This window comes from Nicotiana tabacum, chromosome 23 (assembly GCF_000715075.1).
Source record: "Nicotiana tabacum cultivar K326 chromosome 23, ASM71507v2, whole genome shotgun sequence".
Lineage (NCBI taxonomy): Eukaryota > Viridiplantae > Streptophyta > Magnoliopsida > Solanales > Solanaceae > Nicotiana > Nicotiana tabacum.
In genome coordinates, this window is record NC_134102.1 from 47,202,149 (window position 1) to 47,221,148 (window position 19,000).

At 36.3% G+C, this 19,000-nt stretch overlaps 1 protein-coding gene across 2 annotated transcripts in view; it reads right to left on the reverse strand.

Moving 5' to 3' along the window:
- The window catches only part of LOC107831376 (ribulose-1,5 bisphosphate carboxylase/oxygenase large subunit N-methyltransferase, chloroplastic-like), a 40,267-nt gene extending 23,326 nt beyond the window's left edge, over positions 1 to 16,941 (reverse strand). Inside the window, exons 1-5 of one of the 2 annotated variants that reach the window (XM_016659142.2) lie at positions 16,791 to 16,941; positions 12,648 to 12,761; positions 12,364 to 12,489; positions 11,656 to 11,950; positions 8,665 to 8,783 (exon numbers count right to left, since the gene is read on the reverse strand). In XM_016659142.2, coding sequence (XP_016514628.1) covers positions 8,665 to 8,783; positions 11,656 to 11,950; positions 12,364 to 12,489; positions 12,648 to 12,761; positions 16,791 to 16,805 — 669 coding nt within the window. In that variant the 5' untranslated portion in view covers positions 16,806 to 16,941. Of the gene's footprint in view, positions 1 to 8,664; positions 8,784 to 11,655; positions 12,035 to 12,363; positions 12,490 to 12,647; positions 12,762 to 16,790 lie in introns of both variants that reach the window. The other variant, XM_016659143.2, reaches the window with a different exon arrangement.
- Between the last annotated feature and the right edge of the window lie 2,059 nt (positions 16,942 to 19,000).

Sequence of the window (19,000 nt, forward strand, 5' to 3'; positions counted from 1 at the left end):
ACCACGCTTGGAGGAAGCTTTCAACTATTTTTTCTTCTCTTCTCTTCCTTTAATTTTATAGTTTATTAGTTCTACAGTTGTGAGTGCTACATGAACGTTGTAGTTTGAAGCTTGAATTGTTCTTATTGTTTTATCATATTGGTTTATTTATTCAACCTTGCGCTTAATTATTTGATTGCTTGATCACCAATTGAATATTATCTACGAATCTAGGATTGAACTGGGAGAGGGAATTCTAGATTGCATATAAGATTGAGTAGAGCGAGATCTTGAACCTGATTAACGGGGAACGATTTGCGGTTAGGATAGGGATATACCTAATCGCCTTGCTTGGTTATTATACGTGAATTATTAATGCGTTCTTGTTAATCCTAATTCCATAGGAATATAGGCGTTAGGTTAACTTGAATAGGCGAGTAGTACTTCGAGAGAAGGCTACGAGTAATATTAATCCTGTCAACCAATAAACCAGATAAATTAATTAGACAATTTAAGTAGAAAACTCAACGAGATTGTTAGCTAACCCATAGCTCTAGAATATCGTCTCTCATTGAATTCGTCTCTAATATTCGCCAAATTGTTTCCTTTAATCTCTTAGTTTGCTACTCTAGATTAGCTGTAGTTAATAATCTTTAGAAAATAGCTTGAATAGATTAATTATCTTAGTTTAATTTAGTTGATAGTTAATCACAAGTCCCTGTGGGTACGATATCTGCACTTACAATCCTATATTACTTGTCGACCACGTATACTTGTGTATGCGTTTGGGTGCAACGAGTTTTTGGCGCCGTTGCCGAAGACTTTAAAATTGATTGTTTTGCTAGATTAGACTTTTACTTTTTTTCTATTCAAGTTTTTAATTTTAGTTTAGTGTAGTTAGTATTATATTTTTTGTTACATGGCATCATGGAATGAGAATTGGTTGAATATTGGTTATTCTTATTTTGGTGATCCTTGTCCATATTGTGGAGGACCACACTTGTGACAAAATTGTGAATCTCAATCTTATGAGTTGAATTTTTGTAATGTGTGTGGTTGTCAAGGTGGCCATTGGGATGGTTGTCCTAATTCTTTTTACCCTTCTCTGAGCCCTTATTATGATATTTCTAATAATGTTTATGAGTTTGATAGGAGCAATGAAGTGGAGGATGTAGAGCGTGTTGCCCGTATTATGGACATGATGAGGCAAGTAGCTAAGCAACAAGATGAAAATCAAAAGGCTATACAAAGAATTAGTGCAGCAATCATGAGAATGAAGGCCGAGGCGGACGAAGTGGCTAAAGAGAACGAGTTCTCACCAGAAGATAATTTTGAAGAAGCAGATATAGTGAGCCAATATTGGCTAGAGGAACAAGCTCAACTGATAAAATCTCATGAGTTTCTTCGTGATGGTCTTTCAAATATGACAGAACAACTGATAGAAGGAAGAACTGAGCTCAGGCAAGAGATAGACCAATTTGGCTTAGATATCCATGACTTGCGGGCTAAATTGAATAAAAAGGTTGAGGCGTCTGATGCCCTACAATCAATTGTTGTGGATACTGGTCAGCTTGTGGAGCAAAAAGAAGAGTTCCAACCATTCGACCAAAATATTATTAATGATGCCAAGGTTGACGAAGTGTGCAAAAGTGAGGATGTTAAAAGTGAAGCGATTTTAGAGTTGGAGCGTATTGGACCTCATTCTAACCATTTTTCAACATTGTGTTTGGTTGGTGACACGAGTATTGATCCATTCGAGCATATGGAAGAGTCAATGGATGAGGAACAAAGTTGCCACACCAAAAAGGCAAAATGACATCCCTCACTTAAAGGCCAAGAAGTGCAAGATGCGACATTGTTTACTTGGTTTTTTTGTATTCGTACCACCGCCCCAGGAACGTGACAGAAAAATTGATGCAAAATTGGGGACGCAATTCATATCCTCAAGGTGGAGGAAAAAGTGGTGAAAGTGATGGTGTCGTGCCGCAACGTTAAATCAAGCGCTTGTTGGGAGGCAACCCAATTTTATTTTTCTTTTTATTTTTTATTTTTTTTAATTATGTTATTTTTTGTAGTATTATTTTTGTATTTTGTAGGAGTAGGAGCATGGAGTCAAAGTCATTAGGCGAGTGCAAAAGCGAGCAGGTGGTTGAAACTGAGTGTGAGGTACCCGCACAAAGGATCATACCTAGGAGAAGTCTGAGCATCCCGTGAGCTGCTAATACTTCGGCCTTTGGCCTACCAGGGAGTCTCTGTTACCTTCTTGTTATTTATTGTATGCATTGAGGACATTGCACAATTTTAAGTGTGGGGTGAGGAGATTGTCTGGTGTGCTATCCTAGTTTAGTTGTAGTACTCTTTCTTAATGTACTAGTTTTTGTGTAAAGAAAAAAAAATATAAAACAAAAAACGAAATTTGAAAAAAGAAAAAAAATCTAAAAATTGGGACTTTTCCCGACTATGGATTTTGTGGACAGCTTTCTTGAGGGAGTAAAGTCCAATAAAAACCAAAAATATTTTCTTTTTATTCTAGTTAGTTTTGGTTAGATAATAATCCCCCTTGGTTTTTCTCTGTGCATCGGTTCTTTTCCAGGGGATGTAACTTGAACCGGGTAAGTTTTTTTATTTTTAGGATTAGATTTTTTTTAAAAGTAGCAAAAGAGAGAGAAGATAGACCCTTATGTGACTTGTTAGATACTAGCATATTTAGGCCTGAGTTTGAGTAGTACTTTCCTCTGAGTTCTTGAGTAGTGAATAAAATAGCAGACTTTCTGACACCTAAGCTCAGGGTTGTGACTCTGTATATAGCTTATTCTTATTTTGTCGTTCGCTATGATCCTGTCTTTCTTAGAGTATAATTGATCCATCTTGATTGATACTTGTGTCATGTGTGATGGAGATTTCTTACATATATTCCATGTTTTGCATCTTGGTCTAGAACTTGCCCTGCATGTTGAAGCGAAATAAAAGTGTTGCTTTGTTTAGAAGAAGATAATAGGCTTTCTTTGTTATGTCTTGTAAATTTTAGCCTTTTCAGATATTGTACCACTAGTTAGCCCTTTGAGCATGTAGCCTTTTGTTTGGAAGCCGTATTGTTGCCTTGATTCTTTTTTTGAATCCCTAGTTTTTGCACCCTACTTCTTTGAACATTGTTGCTTAGACTATGATATTAATTGATAAATTTGAAGAAAGGGATGATTAAGTGAAAAATGGTGACCAATGATAGTTGTGCAAAGTGATGAAAAGCCCCTCGTGAAAAGAATGTGATTAAAAAAAAAGAATGAAAAGAAAAAAAAAGTTTTTTGAAAAAAAAAAAGAAAAAGAAATGTTCTTGATACGAGGGAAATACTTGTGAAACAATTGATGAAGAGAGGGCTGAAAAATAAAATTAAGAGATGAAAATAACAGGTGATGAAGTCTAAAAGTGCAAAGTGTTTAGGGAAGTGTAAGTCACTATGATATAGTTCTCATACTCGCCCCCTAGCCAATATTACAACCCGTTAAAGTCCTATTTGATTCTATTCGAGCATACTTAATTAGTAAAGATGTACATAATGGGCAAGCCTATGGTTCTTTGTGCATACATGTGAATTCGTTTGTGAGTGAGTTTTTCTTTGATGCTAAGTCCTTAAATTATATTCATTCTTTGATTTGAGTGTATGGACTATTTATTCTTATAAGGGCACTCGTTTCATGATAGATAGGTGATGTTATTAGATTTCTTTGACATAGAAGGTGAGCGAGCTTAAATTTGATAAGTTAGAGTCCCTCTCTGAGGTTAGAAGGTTAGATGTTTGTTGTTTGTCTGTTTATGACTTGTATATCTTGTACCATGATCAGGAAGTGTATATTTGATGGTTTGAGTTGATATATGGCCTAATTGTTAGTATCAACCGAAGTGGCGGTGTTTCTAGGCTTGATTTATTGAGAGTGGTTTTAATGCTTACTCGAGGTCAAGCAAGAGTAAGTGTGGGGTGTTGATATTCGGTCAAAAATGCATATATTTAACCGATGTTGTCTCACATTCTAGTACTTTTAAGCATCTTTTGAGTATTAATTATATTGTTTTGTGCTTAATATTATATTTTAACTGTGTAGGAATAAAGCAGCGTGAAGATAAAGAGATTTGGAGCAAAATTGAAAAAAACGCGGAAGAAAAAGAAAGAAAAATAAAACAACTTAAAAGGATGAGACAAAGGGGAGCACCCTTTGGTGTTTGTCCCCCCAAGTGGAAGACAAAATAAAGAGATACAATTCAAAGCCAACATTGAAAGAATTGAACGTGAAAACTTACGGGATTCAGCGCCTCGCGCTGGTCTGGATGCAGCGATTGCGAAATTTTCCTATTTTGCTCGGGACAAGGTTATTCCGGCTCTACACAGTCTCAACTCGTATAAAAGGGGTCCTAAAGCTAATTTGGAGGAGATCTAACATATTTTTGGAGGGGGAACATAAACCACGCTTGGAGGAAGCTTTAAACTAGTTTTTCTTCTCTTCTTTTTCTTTAATTTTATAATTTATTAGTTCTAGAATTGTGGTGCTACATGAACGTTGTAGTTTTAAGCTTGAATTGTTCTTATTGTTTTATCATATTGGTTTATTTATTCAACCTTGCGCTTAATTATATGATTGCTTGATCATCAATTGAATACTATCTACGAATCTAGGATTGAACTCGGGAGAGGGAATTCTAGATTGCATATAAGATTGAGTAGAGCGAGATCTTGAACCTGATTAACGGGGAACGGATTTGCGGTTAGGATAGGGATATACCTAATCGTCTTGCTTGGTTACGGGAATTATTAATGCGTTCTTGTTAATCCTAATTCCATAAGAATATAGGCGTTAGGTTAACTTGAATAGGCGAGTAGTACTTCGAGAGAAGGCTACGAGTAATATTAACCCTGTCAACTAATAAACCAGATAAATTAATTAGATAATTTAAGTAGAAAACTCAACGGGATTGTTAGCTAACCCATAGCTCTAGAATATCGTCTCTCATTGAATTCGTCTCTAATATTCGCCAAATTGTTTCCTTTAATCTCTTAGTTTGCTACTCTAGATTAGTTGTAGTTAATAATCTTTAGAAAATCGCTTGAATAGATTAATTGTCTTAGTTTAATTTAGTTGATAGTTAATCACAAGTCCTTGTGGGTACGATATCTGCACTTACAATCCTTTATTACTTGTCGACCACGTATACTTGCGTGTGCGTTTGGGTGCAATACTCTACATCAAGCTTGCAGAGAATACCTGGAACCCCACTCTTGAATCTCCCATCCAGTAGCTCATTAGCTACAAGTGATGCATCTGTGATCGGTCTGTTCTTCATAAATGCATTTTGTTCTCTTGAAACCAACTTTCCAATTATTGTCTTCAACCTCTCTGCTAAGAGTTTGTCTATAATCTTGTACACACTTCCACTGAGACTTATGGGCCTAAAATCTCTGAGTTCAATTGCACCTTTCTTTTTGGGAACTAGTGTGATAAAAGAGGCATTACTGGATTTGACCATGTAACAATGCTGATGAAAGTGGTTAAGAGCACCCATAATGTCAACTTTAATTACATCCCAAGCTCCTTGATAGAAGGCCATTGTGTAACCATCGGGACCTGGACTTTTGTCTGGTGCACACGAGTTAATTGCTGCCATCACCTCGTCCTCTTCAAAAGCTCTTTCTAGCCATACCTTCTCATCTGATGTTCAGCTAGCTAGATATTCAAAGTTAGTTAGTACTAGGCCTCCATACTTCATTTTCAGTGTACAAATCTTGGTAGAATCTCAGGATTTCAGCTTTAATTTCCTCACTGTCTTCACTAATTTCCTCCCCAATGATCAGTTTGTCATCTGCATCTGATGGAGAATCGCATGCAAAGGACGGAATCTGCTGCTCTGTTATATGCTCTTCTGCAGCTTCTATTTCAACTGAGAGAGGGTCGAATCTATTTAACCGTGGGAGAGGGCTATTTCGTTTAGAGCATGGGTCGATGAGTGGCCCAATAGCCAGCCATTTTTGTCTATAGAAGTTACTAACACTAGGGGCTAGCACACGTTGCGGGTCACCCATTTTGTTTTGGGTCGCTTTTATTACGTTTGAATTAAAGTGACTTTGATGTCTGTGCACTGCACTATTACCCAGCGGGTTTTCCCCAGTCATCTTCGAGTTGCTTGAAGAAGCCACCACAGGCCTAACTTTCTGCCCTATCTCCACCGTCTTCCTTTTCTCCATCCCTGCAACTCTGTCTGCATCTTGGATTATCTTCATTATTTGGTCCTCTAAAATTGATACTTTGTATTTCAAATCATCAATCACCAGATCCAATTCCTTTGGGGGATCAACATTTTTTCTATGAACACAGATACGAGCCCAATAGAGATTAGATCTTTGTTTTGTATCTTCGTCTATCCCGACAAAGCCACCACATAAGTCACCGATGTAACGAAAAGTGTTTGTTGTCCATCCATGTAATGGAATACCAAATGCCTTCACCCATTTATGACCAGCTTCATTTTTCGCCGGAGATGAGCCAGCCTCCGGTGACCACCACTCTAAAGATAGGTGCCTTCCATTCCAATACCAATCCCCTGCTTTAACTCTGGCTGCTTCTTGTCTGGATGGGAGCTCAAAGAGGAATTTGTTGTGTGCTAAAGGAGTGATTCTGAGGCATGCCGTCACCTGCCATCTTGTAAGGAACCATTTCTAGATGACTTCAGGATTGGGGCTGGAGTGGAAAGGATCGTTGAAACAGTCAACCAAGCATTTCGCTAGAAATTGAGAGCTCTCTACAGTTGCTTTACAGGAGGTTTTTCCTTCCTCTTGTTGTGTGGGCCATTTTGTGATTGCCGCAGCAGTCAAGAAGGATCTTTCTTGCAAGTCTGCAATTTCCTTGTATTTGTAGTTAGAGGCTTCCTCAAAAAAATGTAATATCTTTCCTGCTATGTCACCCCATCCCCTGTTGTAATCAGCTTCCGGAATGATGATTGCTTTTTTCCGGTCCCCAACCAATGTTTCGATTCTGAGATATCTGCCATGAATGTTGTAATTTTGATAAACTCTGTAGATGTATGCTTGAATCTTCCTTAAAGATTTCCATAGCCCCGTGAAGCTTGCTGCATTTGTTCGCATACCCATCTCAAATTTTCTTCATCGATCTTAATCTGACTAGTGAATCTATGGCCATGCTCAATCCATACGAACCATCTGTCAAGACCCTCGCATTCTTCAATAAGTTCGAAAGATTTATCTCCTGCAATGAAAAAAGATTTCCCTCCTATAATAAAAAGAAAGTATACCGGAGAAAAGAATCACCGGAAAGAGAGAGTTAGGAAAGAATAAAGGTGGCACATTTCCCAAGTCAGAGCTCATGTCTTTCTTCTGAAACTACTTCTGGGCCTAAACTTTATGGACATGCAATTCTATCCTCCCTTCTAATCACAAATTCAACTATGATCTACTCCTGAAAATAAGTCCTTTTACTATACAAGAATTACGATCTAGAGGATAATATCAAGTCTTCATTCATAGACACTTCAATCAGTATTAGAGTTTAAACTGGACAATGCCCCACTCTGTTCGGGATTTTTTCCGTAGCTGGACAACAGCTAGGCTCAACAAGAAGGCATGCGAGATTTGGAACACTCAGGGTTGTGAAAAGCGGTCGCTTCCTCGCTTAAAGCGAGAAGCGAAGCGAGGCGACCCTACGACCGCTTCTGCTATATGAAGCGACTCAGGTAGGCAAAAGCGTGCGCTTCCCACTAAAAAGCGAGAAGCGCTGAAGCGAAGAGAGGCGACCGAAGCGAGCGCTTCTCTGTTTTAAACACCTGCCAACCTATTTAATTAAAAAAGAAAGGTGTTCTTTTATTAAAACATACGACCAACAAGAACAGAGAGAAAGAGGCGACTAGGGTTCCAAGTCTTGTACACTTTTCAACTTCAACATACGACCAGCAGCAACAGGTATGTGATTTCTTCTTCCTCATCCTCCTCCTCCTTCTTCTTCTTCTTCTTTCACTGTTTCAGCGTCCAAATAGCAACGAAATGCTGGCGAATTTTTTTTTCCCTTCGGTTCTTCTTTCTCTGTCTTCTCCTCTTCGTTGAAATGCTGCCCAGTTCTTCTTTCACTGTTTTTATGATGCTCAGGTTCTAACAGAATGGTATATTTTAATAGTCAAATGGTATATTTATTTTAATATTTTTTTTAAAATTCCACTTCACTTCAAAAAAGTGAGCGCTTCGCTTCTCGCTTTAAACGAAATGGGGGTTGTCACTTTTCCTCACTTCACGCTCTTCACAACACTGGGAACACTTTCCCTTTGGTCATTTGGTGGACAATTTAGACAGAAAGAAACAAAAAAAAAAATTGAAGGAAAAAGGAAAAATATCCTTAGCCTTAAACTTCGTTAGCTTTTTGGTGCAACTTGGCCTATGTAGATAATGTTGATTCTTTGCTAGATATGATTCGGGAGTTGCACAATATGTAAATTTAGAGGCAATTTCTTATTGTGGTTCTTTCCATTTATAAAATATACCCTTATAAAAAAAAAATATGACAAATGGCTAGGTACGCGAAACACCAAAATAGTACAATCTAATTGCTGAATTATTTGAGCGAGCCAAGGGAAAAGGCAAGAAAAAACCATAAACAATTTAACCAAGCAAATGCAATAACATTGACAAAATGTACCATCTGAGACGCATGCACAAGATTCTCTGAAATGACAATGGATAAAGGGATCTCCATGGCTATATCTCCAATTCTCATGTCTTGTCTTGCAACAGCTCCCCTTCCCGCTCCCTCAAAATCTGCATCATAAGATACACAAGTGTGAAAGGAAATGAAAATAGTATTTCCACCATTTTCAATCAAGAAGTTAGTTGTTGAAGGAGCTTGTTACAGTTTGTGAGGGACACAATGCCAGGAAATTTGACATAGAAAGTCTCAGATTAACCAGTAATGTCTGCATAACTAGTAAGGCTAGGAAAGTATGAGACTGGAAGAGTAGGAGTTTATAGGACTGCATATGGTTGAAATAATGGGAGAAGCATGACGGTTAGGATGTTGTAGAATAACCGGAGGATGGTGCGAGTTTTTGCAATCAAAAACAGAAAAAAAAAAAAAAGAAGAGAAATGTTTTAGCAATGTTGTTAGCAGGGTATCAACATTGGTAAAATACAAATTCGAGAGGCAAAGGATGACAATTGCTGTAGGAGTCTCACCAAAAATTTCACAGGAATACCCACCAAAGATATGCAGCATAAAGCATTATAGAAGCAACAATAGCTTCACTAGAAGGAATAGAACCGACTCATACTTTCCACCCTTGATTAGATGCAAATAGAGTAATCATTATCTTGTCAGCAAGCGTGTTTTGGATTACTACTTATAAATGTCATCACTAAAAACAAGATATTATTTTGTCTATTACAAAAGAAGAAGAAAAAGAGCATGTGCTAATTTGTTTTTGTTTCTTTTATCGGAGAAGGATCAAAAATACTTCTTTACTATGCGGAAAGGATCATTTATATCCTCCGTTATACTATTAGTTCATTACAGACCCTGACATTATAGAATTGGAACAAAAATACCCTTTTGCCGTTAGGGCCCTCCACTATGGCCAAAATCATCCCACGTGGCCTGATATTTTGCTTAGGTAGATGCGATGTGACATGTCATCTCACCGCTCCAATCCATTTCACTCCTCCCTTTTTTTTTCCTCTAACACCACCTCCCCTTTACATAACCACCGCCAAAAATAGACTGATAAGTCAATCAAAGACAACCGAGTTTCAGGAAAGGCAAGGCAAAAAAATAAGTGCTAGAGTGAAGTAAATATTGTTGCCGTTCAAGCAACTGGGACAAGTAAATAAAAGCTCCGATTTATTTCTACAAATTGCCCAATGTACAATAATTGATGAACAAATAAGAAAGACCTCATCTTTGAACTAACCCAGTAAAGAGTAAAGACAAATAGAGTACATGCGACTCCTTTCTTTTTCTTTTGGATGAGCACTGATTTTTTCGAACTTTAAACTTGGGGTTTTATTCTGGATAAGAATTTTGTTTGAACTGGACCAACGTCAGCCCGGCAACTGGTTTCCGATCTCCAAAGTACTCTCCAATGTTATATATCATAGTGGATGCATTTTCTTTTTTTAATTCAATTAATTCGTATTTTTGAGAATTTAACATAAATTTACAAGAAAAATATAGAAAACCCACACAGTATACAGGTATACCTATAAAAAACAAATATAGTGGACCTCATAAAAATTAAGTATATCTATACATTTTATAGTGGACCTCATAAAAATTAAGTATATCTATACAGAGAAATATTTTGAGTCTTGATGTTTTGTAAAATAAATAGATTTGCGGGGAAGGTAAGGGAACTATATAGTAATGTTCAGAATAAGGATATTCACGGTGGTGTTGGAGAAAAAAAAAGGGATTGGGTAGTGAGGTGGCATGCCACATGGGATCCACCTCAGCAAAATGTCAGGCCATGTGGGATGATATTGGCTATGGTGGAGGGCCATTTTTGTGCCTATTCTATAACATTGGGTATTTTTGTGCCTATTCTATAACGCCAGGGGCTGTGATGGACTGATAGTATAACGGAGGGTATAAATAATCCGGTTCACATAGTAGAGGGATATTTTTTACCCTTTTTCGTTCTTTTATTAACATTGGTCGAGCCCATGCCAGCTTGAATACACCTTGACTAATCCATTAGGCAGCATGTTTAGCCCACAAGCTCATTTTGCCTAGGTAATCCTGCCCATCAAGATTGAAATGGATGGGCTCACATGAAGTGTTCCAAGTTGCTACTCCCATACCTCAACCACAACACGTGTAATTGATACCATGTGCTAATTTGTTTCACTAACATCTTTTTATACAAAAAACAAAAGGAAAAACAAGTTTGATGGGCACAAAAATGCACTTGTAACAAGTTTAAAACTAGAAGCAGATGGCAAGAGGTTAGGACGAGGAGAGTATGGGTAAGAGGGCCTCCAGGGTGAAGAGGATGAAAGGAATAAGCAAAGAGAGCCCGGCAATGGAAGGCAGCAAGTTAGGGTGCAGAGAGGAAGAGGCAGCAAGTAGGGGAGGGGCTGCAATAAGTAGTGGCAATGGAGGTAGATTCGCATGGGAGGCTAGGTGTGAAATTGAGTTGGTAGTACTGGGAGGGGATACAATATGACAGGGTAGGAAGAAAAAAGGTTCTAATAATAAGTGAAAATACATTCTCATCTTACAAAATAGGCTTTGTCTTAAAACGTTTACAAATAAATGAAATTAAAACAGCAGCAAATGTTCTTCCTTTATGTGCGAAGTAGTTTCTGACGTCAATGACAAATACAACTCCGAACAAAAAAGAATGAAAGTTACAAGAGTCTTTAGTTTTTTTGATGAAGAAAATATTTGAAACAGAAAATTACAAGAGTCTTTAGTTACACCAACCAAAAGTTCATAACATAAAATTTCACGTAAACAGGGAAGTTACAAATGTAAAGGTAACGCTGAATTGCAGTTGTATAGTTCTTAGATTAAGCTCCAATGCATAGCCCAAAAAGGAATACGAGTTTTCTCTCTTTCTTCAGCATTTTCAATCAGGTATGCCAAGAATAAACAAGTTAACTTGACTTTTAGATTAATGGTTAGATAAGAACTTACAAGATATCTCCAATTGTGACTTCACACCTTCGTCCTCACCCCACTGTTGTAAACATTTCTCTTGCTCGCAGCTAGATTCAGTAACAACTTTTCTCTCCTCTTTGAAGTTCTTTGCCACCTCAGAGATCACATTGACAGTTGCAACCCGTAATTCTTGCAATGCAGTTGATGCAGAATGTTCTCCACCCAACTTCGCAATGGCTGTGAGAATTGAATTCAAAGCTTCCATCTCATTCCTTGGACTATTAAACTCTAACAGATCGGTGACATCTTCTCCACCAAAATAGAGTTCCAGCTGAACCAAGGACAATTTTTATCAGTGCAGCTCAACCTGGAGATGATTATCATTCTGTTGGTGGCAAATGAATGGTTCCTTCTTCTGATAAGTTGTGGCAAGCTATGTTATATTCAGAATTGAAATTCTAGTAGAAATCGTTCTTTTGGAAGATATACAACCGAGCTAGTAAGTAAGGAGCTCGTTAGAAAAGCAACTAATTGCATATCTTTTGCTTAAATAACATTTTGCAGGCAATTTATAATTATTCTATCAATGATAGGTTGTCCCCAAAATTCAAAGCATTTAAGAGGAAATCTCACAAAGTATCCCTGCTACTCTAAAAAAGCTACTCGAGGAAAGAAAAAAAAAGTGTTATTAGCAATTAAAAGTTACTCAACTACTTTTAGACATTAGTATTGAGAAAGCAATACCTCATCTAAGTTTATGATTCTAGAACTCTGATGCATCAAATTTAAGGAAGACTTCAGTTCAACGGGACTTGCAGAGCTCTGTATGTATACAGGTTTTGCATGAGAACCCATTTCTTCCAGCAATTTCTGTAGACAAGATTAGATGAGATACCACACCCAGGGAACATGAGAGAAACATAAAGACCAGACTTTGACGAGTTTCTATATGGACAATGTAACAAAACTAAGGGAGGTAGGCGGAAGGAATAAGGACTATCAAAGTAATCAGATTCAAAACCTCAAACCTTCTTTTTCTTGAAGAACTTGTCATTTTCAGGAAGCTCAAGTATCAACGAGATGTCGCCATCAGTACGAGCATCATGAGTACGAGCATCATGAGGCAACTTCTGCTTCAACAACTAAAAGGAAAATAAAATGGGAAGTACTTCAGCAGTAATTACACAAAATATAAATCTATAATTTAATCGTATTAACAACTATAGAAAATATACTACATTCATATTACAAGACATATATATCTAGCTTTTTTCTTAATTTTCATGATCAAGAAAATAGCTACATAAAATTTACTACATTGACACATTCAGCCCTTGATAGGAAGCTGTGGAGGTCGAGTATTAGGGTTGTAGTGTAGGGTCGTAACTATGTGAGGTTAGTCTGCTAGGTTAATGTTGTGTTCTCACTACTCTTTCGTTTTATAGTGTCGGGCCTATTTACTGGTTATTGCTATTGTTTTCATCTATTTTCTGGCTTTTATGTTGTGTTATTATTCATTTGGTTTCTGTTGATGGTACTGATATATTGTCTCTTCTCGTTTTCTTGAGCCAAGGGTCTTTCAGAAAAAGCATCTCTACCCTCTCGGGGTAGGGGAAAGGTCTGCGTACACACTACCCTCCCCAGACCCCACTAGTAGATTTCATTGGGTCGTTGTTGTTGTTGTTGTTGTTGACATATTCATCCCAAGGTCGAAACTTGGGGTTTCACAGTTCAGTAATTCTTGGAAAATTCACTGAAGCGTCCAATTCACTTGAAATTGTTATATGGATATATTTCATTTTTCCGATATATTTCAAGAATCCAATTCAGTTTTGGTGCTAAAGGTTGACGCAAAAGTCGATGCATAAACTTTACCATTCACAAATGCAAAGATGAAAGTTTATCTCTCTTTCTGTCCCCGGAAAACCCTATTAGTGTTACCACTCCCTCCAACAACCAGAAACTGCTGACAACGACCAGCTCCACTCTGCTGCTTTACCCTCTATCCCTAAAAGTTATTCCGCAGCGCGTTGTTCTCCTCTCTCTCCTCTATCTAGCACTCCCTATCTCCCCTCTTAAATTTCACCCTTGAACTGCCCTAGCAAGCCACGTTTGGTATTTGACATCTTATCCGTAAATATTCAAAATTGAAAACCTAAGACATCATATTCTAATCAAAATTTTGTAACACTAGGACAACAGGTATATATTAAAAAATTATATTCATGTTGTTTATGATCATCCAAACATAATTCGACCACAATGTTACAACAGTTCGCAGGATTGTATTCCTTTTAAATTTTACAGGCTTATACATGATTAGCTCTGTTTTTTATTGCATTATAATTGATATTTTCAACTTATTCTGCTTCCTAGGTTTTACTCTGTTTTCAAGGTTAACTAACTCACAATTGCTAAAATTTACTACAGTTTCACGTTATCCCAATTTCCCTGAAATGTGGCATCATCTAGAAAGAATCAAAAACAAAGATATTAAAAGGGTTGATGGAAAACGATAACTTCATTGTTATCACGTTCATCCTTGCAATGTACATATACAAGTCTTTTCCTGCATTGAATATCCTCCAAAATTAACCATACTACTCAGTAGTTTTACCTGTTAATGGTTATGGTCTTACTGTTGTAAACTTGTAATGTGGTTGCGCCTTTGAGCTTGAAGCGTTGGATTTTGGTAGTTTATAGTCATGAAGTCTTGTCATTCAAATTCTTATCTGTTGGATTGTGCAACTTAGTCAGTCCTATTTGGATTGGTTGTTTTTGAACTTGTAGTAGATTAGTATCAGGTTTGAAAATTTCTGTACTACAAAATTTTTAGTTTTTAGTAACGAAAGGACCATTTGGCAACCAGAAAGCCCTTCCATCATAATTTTGTTAACAAGTTTTCTTCCTCATTCGCAAAGCTTAAACTATATTGCCTCCCGTACCTGCTTTACTTATTTCTTAACTTACATCATCTCCTTACCTCAAACCCCTCCCCTGGTCCTCCCAGCAGACTTACAAACCCACTGGCTCGCAAACCACAACCCCCGTGGGACTTAGTGGATCTACAAAAGTCTAGCTCTTTTAGCTCTATATTATAACTTGGTGACTGTCTCAACTTCCTTCCTCACTTTATCCTCCCTCCACCCTTACAACCCTACCCTTCTCCCCACCCCTTAACCCTCTCTTCCCATACCACCCCCCCATCCCATTCCCTTCTCCTTCCCCTTCCCCATCCCCATCCTTATCCCCACTCTACGGTACCAAATCCCCAATTCTGTTATCATATTCACTTCCTACCAAAACTTGTTTTGAGAACATTTTTGTACTCATCATATTCATTCTTCTGTTATTTCAAAAATTAATATTTAACTAATGACACATACAAGCATTATGTTGTCATAGTGGAAACAAATATAAACAAATGAATATTATGGTTACTAAACAAGCCATAGGTTCTTATTTTCAAGTTCTAATTAAGCCTTTCATGTTTGACAGTTTGCCACTTTTTAATTGTCTTATGTTGGAATTTTATTTATTGACTGTTAGCTTTTTCACATTCGTAAGTTTTCGGTTACATTAATTTCGAGCTATTGAGCAAATCAATGTTTTGATCTTGCTTAGGACTAGGTTTCCTAATCGATGCACTATCCAAGTGCCAAACTACACTATTTTTGTATTATCGTAATATAGGGCTTGAAAATGCAACCGAAAAGGTTCAATACTTGGGCTCAGATCCCTATTCTTAAGCTAGTGCACTCTGCTATGCTCTGGTTCTTGAAATTGGATGACAGGAAATTTTGGAAATCAAACTGGCGGAATGACAAGCCCTATACACACCATTATCAGCAACAATATGAGCTGCCCAACCATTGGCAGACGAACACATTGAAAAGCGCTTCACTTTATGTTAAACTAGAATATCTCTAGAAGTTGCTTTTCCACTGAATTACTTGATATATTTCTATTTGGATCAAATCAGAATCTTTGATAGCAGTAGTTAAATGCACAAATCCAGTCCATAAACAAAAATGGAGTGCCTGGATACCTCCTTGGAGTATTAAGAAGAAAATGCAAAACCAGAAGAAAAAGAAGTTCAATCAATGGTCAAATAGAATGTTCTAAATGAAAATAAGAAAACCAACTAGATATCCAAATAAAAAGAGAACACTAACGAGATTTCAATGTGATACGCTGATATACTATGATACAAACAATTCAATCACTACAAATAGCTCCAAACTCTACATTAGCGGAACAAGCAGGTGTCTTTGCAGTTTGCACAATGAATGATGAGACAAAATGATGTTGGAAACCTTTTGCTGACACCATAATCATAATTAGAACTAGAAGTGCTCTGATAATTTGGAAGTGACTGATGATTTAGCTTACCTTAACTTGGTTAACACAAATGTTTCATGAATTAAGCAACCCCACCACTCCAAACCTTTAAACAATTATGAATAATGCAGTTTCTAGGCGGTTTCTGCTTTTCCTAATGACATTCGGTTTCTTGGTACTGATTTTCCTCAATAGCACTATTAGATTCATCTCTATCTACCATCCTATAAGTGGGGGTAAGGATGGAAAGGAGAAAGTTGTTGAACTTAAGACATGGAGTACACCAGCTGGATGTTTTGCTTTTAAAACAATAATAATTTTGATAACTACAGTATTCCATCAAAGAACCACGGAGGGTTATATAGAAGAAAATTTTACAGCAGAATATAAAAAATTCAGCTACATCTCTATTGGACAAAGCTTGAGCACTTACCTTCGCACAATCACATTCTGCATCTAAAAATGTACTGATTAAAAAATAAGACAATAGAACTGAATAGAAGACAAATTACATGTTAATTTTTTCCATATAAAGGATCCAAATACCTAAGAACTGTCTATAAAAACTAACAAAGGTTTTTAAGATATAATTAACACAACTATGTAGTTATTCCCAAAATCAATTCCCCTATTTTCCCGTCATTAATTGTCAACCATTACTCTAGAATATAAAAAACAATGGCATAAAGTAGCCCAAAGTTACTCAAGAGAAAACGAAACAGACAGGAAAAGGAACTGGCATAGCTATTGTTAAAAGAAAACCTCCAAAACTGCAACGGTCAAGCAGCAAACCAGTACTAAAGTGAAAGAGTAGGAAAGCTAAAGCTTACCTCAGGAGCTTCCATTGATAAAGGAAAATGGAAGAAAGAGTTGACTAAAGCAACTTCAACGTTGGAAGGTCCAATTTTTAAGGGAACAAATGACCAACTTTACCCCCTTGACTATTGAAAATAGAATAACTATGCCTTTAATGTTGGCACAAAGGGCACCCAAGTAGCCCACGCTAAGGCCATCTCCAAGGCACATTCATTTTTACCTCCAAACTCAAAAATAAGAAATTTTGCCTTAATCCAGTTGCAAATTTGCCTCCATTCGGAGAGTGAACAGATTTGGACTAATCCACTCCATCACTATTTCCTATTAATTTATTGTTATTTTTTATTATTTAACTATTTTAATTTATCATATTATATATACCTAATTATGTTTATGTAATATCTTTATAATATTAATAAGTTTGCGTACAAATTATATTATTTAAAAAATTATTATATAAAATAATTTTATTTTAAATGATTATATAAGAAAGAAATATGAATTATATGGGATGAATATGTAAAAAAGAAAAAAAGATAGGATTTGTTTAATTGAAATAAAAAAATAAAATTTAAATAAAAGATAATAATATAATATAAAAAAGAGAGAAGAATATAAAAAAGAATATTCTTTTTTGAGTAAAAAATGGAGTAATTGTTGGAGTTAGTTTACTCCATTTTGGAGTAAAGTTTGGAGTGAAGGGTTGGAGATGCCCGGAGGACTCTAAGTCCAATATAAATGGGTAAAATACATAAATAGCCAGATTTACAAGCGGTAATTGAAAAATAGCCACAGTTTCAAAAGTAATCGAAATTTAGTCACTTTTCATGTAAAGATAAATCTGAACAAAAACACTGTTCAAAATCCGAAAAATATTCCAGCATAATGTTCAAAATCCGGAAAATATACTGGAGTTCGAATTTTTTATATGTGAACTTCCAACATAATATACTGTAGTTCCAGTATAATATACTGGTCCAGCATAATATGCTGGAAGTTCATACACAGATGCTCCAATCTCCAGTATATTATGCTAGAACTTTTCGTGTGTTGGAGTTCTAGCATAATATGCCGGAAGTTCATATACAGGTGCATCAAAATCAAGAAAGGAAACAATTAGAGTGGATCTTATATCTTTAAGGATAAGAAAAATTAAATTTCTCCTTTGATCTTGTTCTAAAATCCTTTCTTTTTTGTTCAAGTCTTGTTTCAACTAAATCCTACTATTTCTATTATTTTTTCACTTTCTTTAGTGTCTCAAAATTTCTTATTTTACTACTAAGGGCTTTGATACGAGTTGGGTCTAATTATAAATCCACAAAGTATTTTTTTCAACGGTTAATTGAGGAGAAAAAGACAAGAGTGGGTAAGAAAAATTGAGGAAAAAAGTCAAAGTTTGATGATAACCATTAATTTTTTTAAAAGATGTCCAATACATGTGTGTGATGATGAATTAATCGCTCTTCAGGAAGCCGAGATCCGAGCAAGAAATAATTTCACTCTACAAGCTATGCACCAATAATTCGAGAGATGGAACTTGCAATTCTAAGAGATAGGGGTCACGACCCAAAATCCCACAAAAGGGGTTGTGATGACACCTAATCTTTAAGACTAGGTAAGCATATCACTTAATAATTTTAAATCAGTAAAACATGAATAATAAGGTAGAGTTTAATATAAAAATGGAAATATAGTCAATACAGGCCAAAATGGCAATATTCAATACATCTCCCCAGAACTACGTAGTACAGAGTCATGAGCTCTAGCTGGATACTTACAGAATATTTAAAATACAGTATTGTTCGAATGTAAAATCACCAGATTTACAAAGTGTTACAACTCCAAGGGTTTGCGATAACATGCAACTCTACCTTGAATCATCACGACCGATGCAAGCTCTTACTTTCAAGATTCATTGCCTCCAACACCTGGATCTGCACAAAAATATACAGAAGTGTAGTATGAGCACATCACATTTGGTATACAATAAGTATCCAAACTAAACTCAGTGATGTGGTGACGGGGTTCAAGCCATATGATACTCACTAGTCAATAACTTATGCAATATATTAATAAATGTCAATAGAATATATAAGGAAAAACAATATCAACCATCTTGTAGAACATGTGATAACAACTCAATGTAGAAAAAAAACCATTTTTGGCAATAAATAATCAAATAGAAGTAAATTCATATAATAGCATGCCAAATACCACTAACAAC